Genomic DNA, 12,085 nt, shown 5'->3' on the forward strand with positions numbered 1-12,085 from the left:
CCACTGTCAAAGGACAGGTTATGCTCCGGAGAAGGACACACTCCCTGGATGCAGGAAGGAGTGGCTGATGTAACTGCAGGTTAAGGGAAAGGGGGAAACTGGGTGAGCAGCCAAGGGCCATCCAGACCAGTGAATCTAAATTAACTACTCCCTCAGGGTCTCAGATCAGAGCTAAGAGAGAGGTCTGGGAGACTCTGTTGACCAGTGGCTCCTGAACTTTTCATCCCTGGGGACCACATGGACTAGGTTTTCTCCTATGGCCCCATGTTTCAAAAGGCTAGTCCAGAAGAGGGCATTTGCTTAGCAAGCATTTGAAAAAAAATGTTTACAATTGTCAATCTGAGGATTTAATCAGTGGGAGAAGATCAGCGTCACCACAGCAAGTTGATGTAATTATGGCCACCAAACACGCAGTTTTAATCAGCTGAGCATCTATCTAAACTAGGTCCATTCGGGTTTTTCAAAATATTAAGACACTCTGAATTTCTTGTGGATCCGGAAGCACCAGTCAGTTCAACACACTCATTCTACCCTTGAGGAAAGGAAGCCTGTACGATGCTCACGTAAAGAGCATAGTGGGAAAGAAGCCCCTTCGCATCCGGCAGACCTGGTCCTACACGGATTAGCCCCACAACACTCAGCCAGTCTTAACAGCTCAAAGCCTCTCACCCCTCGATCTTACGTGGGGAAGTGCAGAAATCCACTCTCCAGAGCTGGGAGGATGCAGTGAAATCAGGTATGTAAAAGGCCCAGCAGGGCTCAGAGTGGGGGCTCCACCAATGACAAGTGCCTCCATCTCGTCGTTACTTAGAGAATTCATACCGCGATGAGTACGTGTTCAAGAGGCAATTATTATTTCTAACCCAACATTTCACTGTCCTGTGATTCATGACTTCAGTGTAAGAAAGCCTAAATCATGGCTGTAGCCCCAGCCAGGTTCTTTCTGGGGAGCAGCACTTCGGCACCCCCAGATGCGTGTCTGGTGTGGCCGGACGTGACCTCATTAACAGGAAGGATGATCGGAGAACAGGGCTCTGCATCCAGTTTCTACATCCCCAAGGGACATAAGCCTTACGGCTGAGAAGGTGCAAAGCTTGGGGGAGCTCAGGACTGGGAGTTAGAGGATGCTGTGCCGGCTTTCAGCAGGCGCCTGAGGGTCAGGGTACAGCTGCTTTCAAGCCTCAGGCTGGTTCAAAACACAACCTGAGTTCAGAGCACACTGGGAGGCGGCAGCCGATGGCTCAGTTACCTGGCTTAGAAGTTTCTTTTCTGGCCTTTTGCTCCCTAGGGGCAGTGGTCTCCAAGACAGGGCGGGGGTTGGCCACCCTGGCCACCAGGTTGCTTACCCTCCGTGGGTGAATTGAATTTGGTCTCATTTACGAAGGTGGACAGGTCCGAGGGCTGCGGGTAGTCCTGTTTGTCAGCCTCCAGATCCACCGTCATGCACGTCCACTTCTGGCTGGTGACCGCCAGCTTCTCCTCATCAGTTGCGTGGACCACCGCGGAGATCACCGGCGGTGTTTCTGGGGTAGCTGCGGGGGTAGGGTCCTACCAGGAGAACAGAAGCAATCTCTTCTCTCATCCAGTCTCTGTGCCCACCCACGGGTCTGGGCCCCACCAACCAGGACGGGTCCCTGTCAAATTCCCCTGCTCAAAACTGTCCCAAGGAAACAAATTCTTTCCTCTATGAATTTCTTTTTCTAATGGCTTGTTTCAGGGGGTGAGGACCATGGGTTTCCAAAAAATCAGGATTCTGTGTCTTGGAGACATTCCTGCTCATTCATTTTGAGACAAATAAGGAAACTTTTACTACTGTCACTTTTTTATCAAGGCAGCTGTGGTCTTATGCCCACACAGTGCTTTAGGGCCTGTATGTACATCAGTATTATCATATCGCCTGACAACCCTCACGCCTGTCCTGGGAGGTGGACAAAGGAGGTCTCATCTCCGTTTCTACAGAAAGTGTGCAGCTGAGCAGGGCACGGTGGGAGCCCAGAAAAGTTACAGCAGAGGTGGCACTGGACTCAAGACCCTCTCCTGGGGCTGGCACCTCTCTGCAGCCTTGCCTTGGCCAGGGCCTCACTGGCTTGAATGGGCAGGTTGGGAGGCTGGTTTGTTTTATGACCTTGGCTGGCCTGGCATACACACTGGAGGAGACCCTTCCTCGGTCTGTAAACAGGGCAGAAGAAATGGCATCTATCTGGTAGAGTAACTGGTAAGAGACAGACAAGGACTCATATGAAGAGCCCAAGCCCCACTTCTGTAGGGGATGGGGCTCCTTTGTCTCCCCACGGTGACTCTGGTTACCTAACCCAGTGCTCTGGACACATATTCAGATCTTTCTCACTGTATGTTCATTTATCTCAGCAGACTTCCTCAACTTCCTTATATATTCATTGTAAGTTCTCAGATTAACTGGCCAGGATGGACCAGCACGACACCCATCGAATCCAACTAACATTTTTCCTGAACATCTTCCTACTCCTGGGACATACTCTGAAGTTTCCTCAAGGGAAGGGATCAAAACAATGTCTTGCAAACACCGAGGGATCCATCACTCAGGAGGCAAGAAGAGGGCACTGGAAACATGGCTTTGATGAGCAGAAAAGCAAGCTCTGTTGACTCGTGGGTTATAGAAAAGACATCAGCCTTAACTCGCCGGGTAACCAATAAAATCATAAATATCAAGGGAACATTATACCTGAGAAGGTGGGTCAGAGAGAGGAGACCGCTTTGGCGACTTTTTCACCCTAAATGTGTCACTGGAAACAAAATGAAAATGTAAACAGAAGAGACAGAGGCACCGAACATTCCAGAGCCAACGGAGGCCCAGAGTATCTGACCCAGCCCACCCCACGCCACTCCATTCTGACTTTTTAATAGATATGATTGTTGCCCCTGAGGGAACAACTCATCAGGCAGGAAATCTTGTAAGAGATGCCATTTTGGAGAGCTGACCCAGAAAATGAAGCTAAATTTACCCAGATGTTCTTATTTTAAAAAGCAAATTCTGGTGAGCAGATTAGTATACCTGGATTCACCCAGGAATGTCTGCACCAACTAAGGTGGGGGAGGGGATCTGAGTTCACGACACCAATTAACAGGATCCAATTTACAGAAGGCCAATTCAGCGCAGCACTTAGACAACTGAAGGGGCCGTGCAGAAACAGGAAGGAAAGTTCTGGGCCTTCAGGGACAACTGGCAGATACTTTCCTACTTGCAGGAACTGAGCTTAAGGGATTCCCACACCTCTGAACTTTTGGGTAGGAGTCTGACTAAAGGCAGGGCCAGGGCTGAGATCATTTTTTTTTTTAATTTTGGTAGAATACACATAAAGTAAAATTTACCACTTTAAACACTTTTAAGTGTACAGTTCAGTAAAGTACATTCACGTTGTGCAACCAATCTCCAGAAACCTTTTTCAGGGATGGAATGATCTTTTAAACGTCTTCTCCTAACCAAGGTCAAGGACTCTTTTCTCCCTTTCTTTCTCCTTCATATGAATAACTGGGGGTGGAGGTGGGGGAGGAGAGGGGAGGATGCAGGCAAAGGAAACATCAGCTCAGACTCCTGAAGGAGTCAGAAGGAAGGGACTTTTCATCCAGATGGTTCCATTAAGTCTGCTGGGTCGTCAGGGGGTCATTTCCACAATCAGAATGGCAGCTCCTCCACCTGCAGACCAGCCCCTGCCCCCTGGTCTCAGGCCCCTCCGTGGTATAGTGCTGCCCCCAGCAAGCAAAGGCTTGTGCAGTGGGAGGGGGTCCCCTCACCTTAGACCCCTCTCCCCTCCCCTGCTCTAAATGTTGACTGGTTGGATAGAGCAATTTGGCACCAAGTTCCTCCTTGTGTTCTCTCGAATAAAACACTCCAACAATGGCATTCAGTCAGGAAAGAAATACTATAAATGGTTCTTTACAGCATTTATGGCATTTGCCATACGAAAAGTGCAATCGCAGCTTGAAGCATATATTTATTCATGCATATAAATACACAACTGTGTGTTTTATAGTTGCTGAATGGCTCTAACATACTAAAGAAATCCCTTGGGCAGAAGAGAGCCTGAGAGACTCAACCCTATCCTGGGGCTGCTGGACATCTGGGACCAGATCAGCTTCCCTTGGAAGGATGGAGAGGCAGAGAAGATGCCAGTTCCTGGGCCCCTGGGAGCAGCCCACAAGATCTCTCCTGGCCAGGGAGGCAAAGCAGTAGACCTAGAGGTGGTCTACTGTTTGGAGCAGGGTGGCCCCCAGACGGCATGCTGGTACCCAGCCCAGCCCCACTGACCCAGAGCGGCCTGGTGATGGCTCTCACAGCCGTGTGCTCCACTTTGAGCCAACCCTGCATTCCAGGGGGCTCCCATACGTCTCAATTTGAAACAGTCCAAACGTCTCTGCTTGTGTAGCAAGAACAAGCAAAAGCAGTTGTGGCCCGTGGTTGGACTAGACGGTTATTTTAATGTGAAGCCACAATTCTTTGAGAGCAATCATCCACTAGCCCAATTCACAATGAAAGAATGAAATGAGATTTTTAAAAAAAATGTATGGGTTTCAGATGAAGACATTCAATACGTAAAGGGGGAAAAAAGTTCCACTGCTGACAAGCAGGCAGATGTTGGATAACCACGTTTTCACGGCCAAGCAGTCTCACTTAGGCCAGTCACGATGAAGCAGACAAATGGCCTGTGCGGCCAGGAAGCCCCATGCCCCGTCATCCCCAGGCCCGCCACAGAAATATGTACGCAGCAGTCACAAAAAGGAAATAAAAAGCGCTCAGAGGCAAAAACAAAGGCAGAAAAAAGCACGTTTGGCGTGAGAGGCAGATTCCATTAAATTTACTTACAACAGAGAACATACAGACATCACATCTTCAACCATCCTAAGACAAGAAGACAAAGAAAAAGAGAGACAGACAGAAGGAACTGACAAAAAAGGTAAACCTGCGGACAACCGGTTATTAACGGGTTAGGGCTGCAAGCGCCATCCACTGTAGGTTCTGCTTGGGAGTGTGGGCAGCAGCCCAGCTTTCTGGAGAGGGCCTTCCTCTCTGGGCTCCAATTACCCCATAAACTGTTGGTGTCCAAAGAGCTTTGTCACCCAAGTGTAGGATCCCAAGTCACCTGCACTAGAGATGAGACCTGGAGACGTGTTGGCTTCCCCGACCTCGGTTAGTGCTGGTGATAGAACAGGACAGAACCAAGCTATCCATGGGGAAGGAGGAGGTAATGGACACAAGTTGGCTCTCTTTCCAAAAATGAGAGAAATGGCTTTGTGATTTGGGCATTTCAGACTTCTCCTGTTGGAGGCTTAACATCAAGCTTCCAACAGGTTCTATGGGATCTTTATGAAGGACCTGATTAAGAAAAGTCCACATTTTTGGCCAGGACTGCCTCCTTCCCACCACCAGACAGAAGCAGGGTGATCCAAGGCCAAAGCCTGCTTGGGGACCCCCTTCTCAGGAAGCCTCGGGTTCTTCTCAAATATTAAATGCTCGGGGGAGCCCAGAATGAGAGGTAAACAGGTCACCCTGTCTCGATTCATGCCAGGTAGGCTGGGAGAGGCCAACAGCCATTGCGGAGTTGCTGCCAGAAGCCCGGTCTCCTTGGCCTTGTTAAATGACTGATGAGACTTCACGTGAGGGAAGGAGAAAGGCTCCAGGCACCAAAGTACACCACGGCTGGGCCAAAATCCTGGGAACGGACCTGCAGCCATCCAAGCTAGAGCTGGGTCTTGGGATGAATGCCAAGGCACAGACACGTAGTATTAAAGGGCAATCTACTTGGCGAGTGTTTGGAGAGCAGACCCAGCTATTAAAGGCCTCCTGGGGATTGTGGGGACTATCTCTCCCTTTCAGGTTCCACTGATCTTCTCTGGACCTACAGTGCCCGAGGACTCCCATCTATGAAGACAACTAGCCAGAGGGATGGAGACAAATGGGGGTGTTTCTTACAAGTTGGCTGGGGTGCAGGGAGGGGCCCAGGCCAGACCTCTCACTCATGGGCCTCCGGAACCTACTCTGTTTGCCTCCTGGGGTAATGTCTCATTAATGGGCAGAAACAAATACTATCAATCTTAACAATATTTTAAAGGGCAGATCTCTTAGTTCTGAGGCCACTTCGAAAGCAAATCAACGTGCTAAAAAGCAAAAGCTAAGTCACCAACACAGAGGCTAAGCAGGTCTTCACTGGGCTGTTCCCTTTCTATGGGCTCCCCCACACTCTCCTGAAGTTGAAGGTCAGGTCTTCAGTTAGAAGTCAAGCTTTAGACCGCTGGCTCACGAAGGCAAAAGGTCAAGGACTTTAGACCCAAAGGGACATGTGGATGGGAAATGCCACCGATGGGTACAGAAAGGAATGACAACAGGTATCCTGCAGCAAACATGGTGGCCCTATCGCAAAAGGGGGAGGGGTTAGGGCAGCCCAGCCTCACCCAGGCACGTGAGCAAGGATCCCAGCCAATGCGCAGCCCCGCCTCCAAGCTTACCACCTGCACCCCTGAACTTACGTCTTGAGGGGCGTCTTCTTCTTCTTGGCGGGCTTGTTCAGCCCATCCCCGTCCACTCCATTGGCTTCGATGGCACTGGCTGGGATCTCAAAGGAGGCTGGGGATTTAGAAGGTGAGCTGGGGGTCTTAGAGCACGTCTTAAAGGGGTCAGTGGACTCATCACAGGCGTCTGGGTCAAAGTTGTATGATTGTTGGGGCAGTTTGGGAGACTCCTGCATTTTTGAGGTGGAAGAAAAAGGGTTAAAATTGGGGTCATCCCACTTGTCAATATCAAAGGTGTAGGTACCTTTAGCAATAGGGATGTCATTGGGTTCAGCGGGGGAGCTGGTAGGCGAGGCAGGAGCGTTGTCGAGTTTTTCGGGTGTTTTTTTCATCTTTGGCCTCCGTAGGGGCATTTTGGCAACTGGCTTTTTGCCTATCTTTTTGGTGGGAGGGGTGTTTTCCTGCTGGGTGTCCCAACTACTCTTGTCCTCAGAATAGTCAAACTCTAGCCTCACTGAGAGGCCTTTGGCTGGGGAGTCCTCCTGCCCCCCGCTATCTGACGGGGTCCCCTCCACTGCCTCCGGGACTGTGGCAGGAGGCAGTATCTTCCTTCCAACGGGGGGTGAGTTCTGCACTCTGCCACCCCCAGGAGCTGGGGGGACGGCCCCTTCTGCACCCTCTGAGTCCAGAGGGCAGGCAGCCTTGGGCAGAGCAGCAGGTTCGAAGGGCGCCTCCTCCAATAAGGCTGGTCCGGAACCTTCCGCCTTGGCTGATTCCGCTTTTGTCTCCGGTATTCGATGCTCCTCAGCGGGGACAGGACTCTCGTCGGCTGGCTCCTGCGGTGTCTCTTTCACTGGGGGGGTTTCTGGGGGTTTCTTAGTGGTCTGTTTCTTTTTTAAGGAAGGTGGCCTCGGTTTCTTAGTTCGCTTAAGGGTGCTGGACGCACTGCTCGAACCCGTGCTGTACGCCTCTGGGGCCGGGGCCGCGGCCTCGGTGTTGCCTGAGCAAGAAGCACCATCAAAGTCACTGGCTTGCAGGCTGAGCGACCGGGATAACGTGGACTTCGAGACGGGGACAGAGTCCGTGGACTTCCTCCGCGAGTTCACCTTGCAGTCCTGGTTCTTAGAGTCTGAGCAGCGTGGCTCCAAGGTCTGAAAGTTATCCACCAGCTCGATGTTGTCAAAGTCCAAGTTGTAAGTCCCGCTGCTGGCTATCGGCTTGTCTTCATCGAAGACGGCGGAGAGGGAGTGTGACGGAGGACGGAAAGGACTTCCTTCCACAGAGCTGCTAGGGGGGCCATCGGGGACGGAGACCGTCTCAGAACCGCATCCTGAGGAAATGGAGACAAAGCAGTCACTGAGGGACACGGGACACTTCGGAGAGTCTCTCATCCCGTGCCAGATGATCACCCTCTATCACCCCAGCCAACCTGCCCACCACACTGCTTGGATACAAACCCTGCTCTCACCCATTAGGTCCACCCCTGTGTAGGCTTACCCTCAGCTCCCTCATCTGTCAAATGGGAGCAATAAGGGCTGTTTAAGGAAGAGCTCAAATCACTCAGTTGTTCAAAACATGTTTACCAAACGCCCAGTCAAGACCAGGCATCGTTCTGGGAGCTGGAGATTCAACAATGAACAAAGCAGACAAAATCCTTGCCCTCCTGGAAGTTACATTCTTCAGGGAGAAGACAGTCAAGAAGCAATAAACAAGTAAAACATACAGCCTGTCCGATGGTGGTAAGTGCTGTGGAGAAAAATAAAGCCAGGGGAGGAGTGTTGCAATTTTAAAGCAAGGTAGCTGGGAAAAGTCCTCCAAGGAGAAGACATTTAAGCCAAGATCAGAAATGAGGTAAATGCATGAAATGGGGATATCTGGGGAGAAATATCCTGGGCAAAGGGAATAGCAAGTGCAAAGGCCCTGGGGTAGATGCACGCCTGGTGTGTTGCAGAAGTATCAGAGGCCAGTGTGGCTAACGCAAGGGTGAAGAGCAGGAGAGGAAGACACAGAAGAAATGTAAGGAAAGCATAATGAGCCTTCAATAACTATTAGCTGCTATCATCCTCTAGCCCACTCTTGACTACTCAGAGCCTTTATGTGGCGGCCCCCAGACAACTGCAGCAGGACTGAGCTGCCACCCATCCTGACTCCAGGCATCCCCTGTAATCTCTCCCTCCAACCCTGCCTGTCATGCTTCTCTCATTCCCTCTCATCTATTCTCCCTCCATCTTTTGCAGCTTCCTCTCGGTTTCTTCACCCGCTTCACCACTGCCAGCCAAGGAGGCAGCTCCTTATTTTAAAACACACTGCAGATACTCCAAATGCCAGCAAAGAGATACTCCATCATCTCATGACCCCACTGCTCCATGGAGATGCATCCAGCCTGGTCTTGGCTTGGCTACTCTGGGATCTGCCTGCACCAGGTGGCGCCTTGCACGCATTTCTGGGTTCACAGCTGTCCTGAGCCGTCAAGATGCCAGAAAACGATTGGCCAGAGAACTAAAAACATGTCACTAGACAAAGGAGGGTGAATGTTGCAAAGTGGTTGGTAGAAGAAGGAATTAAAGAGCTGGCACATATATGACTTGGTGCAGCTTTCCCAAAGTGTGTTTTACTGACAAGAGTTAAACCCCGCAGTACCCACCCTAACCCCTGCCGGTGGAGTGGCCAGATGAAATATAAGATGTTCAGTTAAATTTGAATTTGGATAAGTGAATATGTTTTTGAGTATAAATATGTCCCATGTTCCAATCATTCATTGTTTATCTGAGATTCTAATTTAGGTGGGTGCCCTGTATTTTTGTTTGCTAAATCTGGCAGCCCTCTCTCTCATTCCAACAAACAAACAAGGTTTGGGAAATGCTCACTGAGACCCGAACTGCCCTCTCACTGTAGATTTTCTCAGAGCAATTGATGCTCACTCCTGCAAACCCCGAGGTGGGGAGCACTCTGTGCTTACCAAGCTTTGCTCACAAGCTAATCCTTCCCTTGGAGCACTTGGCAGAGAGCCCCGGCAGATGAAGCGCTGCCCAGGAGATGACAACACAAGGAAATGTCCAGCCTCCTGAGTTCAGGAACTGGTCTGATTTTTCCTTGTTTTCCCCAGGCTTGTCACACTTCCTCTTGCAGGCTCAATAAATGCCTCTGGAATTGAGAGCACCTTCTGGAAGCTATGTCTACTCGCCAGCCATGGTTTCAAACCTTCCCTTGTCTTCTGCATCCAAAGCCACCCCTGGCCCTACTTGGTTGCAGCCAGATGTCACAGAAGAGGGAGCACTTGCCTGAAAGCCTCTCAACCCTGTCGGCCAAATGACTCCTCCAGGTCTTGAAAACACTCTAGCTTCACTGCCATCTCAAAAGACGATGTCCCCTCCCTTCTTTCTAAAATCAACTCCCTCCCTATTTCCTCCAGGGACTGGCACCCTCAGGCATCCCATCCTCCCATCAGCAGCTGCTTTGCCTCCCCGCCCTGGACACACAGTACAGAGGGCACAGAAGGACCAGGGGGCCCAGGGGACCCAGGGGACCCAGGGGACCAGGTACTTCAAGTGGGTCTTACAGGAGAGTCTCAGCCCATCCCATCATTTCCAGAGCAAGGCCCACAACCGCCAACCTGCTTTGGCTCAGGCTACTACGCATGCCCCGGCAGCCCAAGGAAGGAAGACTTCCAAGGCCCTTCAGATGTCAGGAGTTCTCCCCAAACCGTGCAACAATCAGCAGATACTCAGCTTAACCATCTGCTCACTGTTTCCCCAGAAGAAGAGCTCTCTGACTGCTTCACGTGGCTTTCCTCTTGCAAAGGACATACCCTAATTAAATCATCAAGGACCAGGAAATGGAACCTTGCTGCAGGGTTTCTCCACCTCGGCACTGTGGCCATTTCAGGATGGTTAGTTCTTTGTCTTGGGGGGCCATCCTGTTTATTGTGGGATGTTTAACAGAATCCTTGACTTCTGCTCACTAGATGCCATTAGCGTCCTCCACCCCTTAGCTCTGAAAACCAAAAATGTGTCTAGAAATTGCCAAATGCCCCCTTGCAGGGCAAACAATCCCTGGTTTGGAACCAATATCTTACTGTCCGGTGACCAGAGCAGGGCTGGGAGAGCATGATACATGATCCCTGCCACATGCAGGCCCTGATTTTCCAAAGCTATTGTATTCCAATAGGATTCCCAGTCCACCCCTGCAAACTCTGTAAACCCCTGGATTTCTAAATGTCCACACACCTTACCCAAAGACAATGTATCTATTCATCCCAAAAATAACCTGGATGCCTCCCATTTGCCAGCCACTGTGAACACAGAGGCAAGGAAGGACAAGACTCCAGATGGATCCACTCACGTGAACCTGTCCTCTGCCTCATGCACCCTGACGGTGCAGATCCGAACAATGCTTGCCCTGAGACCAACGTCCTGCCCTGGTTCCAGGTTCTGCTCAGTCTGAGCACAAAATCAGCATCCTTGGCTCGTGATATGTGAAGGCTCACCAGGCAGTTCCTGGTATGTTAGTCAGCTCCGGACAGCAGAATAAAGTCCACCAGCTGAAGGGCTTAAACAATAGACATTCATTCTCACATAGTTCTGGAGGCTGGAAGTCCAAGCTCAAGGTTTCCACAGGCTTGGATTCTCCTTGGCTTGCTGGTTGCCGCCTTCTCTGTGTCCTCACACGGCCTTTTCTCCGTGTGAGTTCATCCCTGACGTCTCCTCTTCTCCTTACAGGGACACCAGCCTTAATGGATTAGTGCTGTGCAATCTTGTTTAACCTAATCATCCCATAAAGGTCCTATCTTCAAATACTGTCACATGGCCGGGAGGTGGGGGTGTGAGGGTTAGGGTTTCAACATCTGAATGGGGGGAACACAACACAGTCCATAACGCCAGTGCGAGGCCACAAAATCCCTCAAGCTAAGGAAAAAAGAAATGTATCTGGAAACAAGAGGGAATTCCAAGGAAAGGGAGAAAGCCATTAAGGGGCAGCTGATGTCACCCAACTGTCACCCTGCTGTCTTCAAAGGCCACATCACTTAGCCTTGCTGACTGTCTGTAATTGGAGCACTTCTGCCAGCTGTGCTGGGCTTCTGTCTCCCGTCTCCCCATCCCAGATAAGCTCACTCTGGGCAGGGATCTACGGGCCAGAGGCCGAAAGGTGCCAAGACGAGGCACTCCCGCACTCGGACTCTTAGCTTAAACTGACATATCAGGGGTAAATGATCTTGTACTCAGGGAGCCTACCTCTGCATTCTCCAAGGACATGAATAATAATCGACTGCAATTAATGTTTATTCTAGAAAAGACCTCCATTTTAGTAGGCTAATGAAATATAAATGGAGCATTACTTGGTCTTTATGTGGCATTTTGTCGGCAGCTGTGGGCACCTCAGAGCAAGTCCATGATGAATTACGGTTTTCCCAAAATTGCCTTATTGTTAGACAAACCTGGGACACTCACTGAAACCCCAGACTCCCGGCTCCTCCCTGGAGAAGGAATTCAGCAGGGCTGGGATTGGGGCTCAGAAACCCCGTTTTCACAGGCACCACAGGAGGCTCCTTGAGCAGGGAAGTCGGGGCTTGGCTGGCCCGTTTCACCTGCTTCCTATCCAGACC

At 50.7% G+C, this 12,085-nt stretch overlaps 1 protein-coding gene across 14 annotated transcripts in view; it reads right to left on the bottom strand.

The window, feature by feature from the left end:
- The window catches only part of TACC2 (transforming acidic coiled-coil containing protein 2), a 196,543-nt gene that overhangs the window by 27,965 nt on the left and 156,493 nt on the right, over positions 1 to 12,085 (bottom strand). For 7 of the 14 annotated variants that reach the window (XM_074373509.1, XM_045506512.2, XM_074373512.1 and 4 more), the window contains 4 exons: positions 6,502 to 7,813; positions 4,841 to 4,876; positions 2,702 to 2,762; positions 1,347 to 1,548 (listed from right to left, as the gene is read on the bottom strand). In XM_074373509.1, the coding sequence (XP_074229610.1) occupies positions 1,347 to 1,548; positions 2,702 to 2,762; positions 4,841 to 4,876; positions 6,502 to 7,813 (1,611 nt within the window). The remainder of the gene's footprint in view (positions 1 to 1,346; positions 1,549 to 2,701; positions 2,763 to 4,840; positions 4,877 to 6,501; positions 7,814 to 12,085) is intronic. The other 7 variants (XM_074373514.1, XM_074373513.1, XM_010969896.3 and 4 more) reach the window with 1 other exon arrangement.

This window comes from Camelus bactrianus, chromosome 11 (genome assembly GCF_048773025.1).
Source record: "Camelus bactrianus isolate YW-2024 breed Bactrian camel chromosome 11, ASM4877302v1, whole genome shotgun sequence".
Lineage (NCBI taxonomy): Eukaryota > Metazoa > Chordata > Mammalia > Artiodactyla > Camelidae > Camelus > Camelus bactrianus.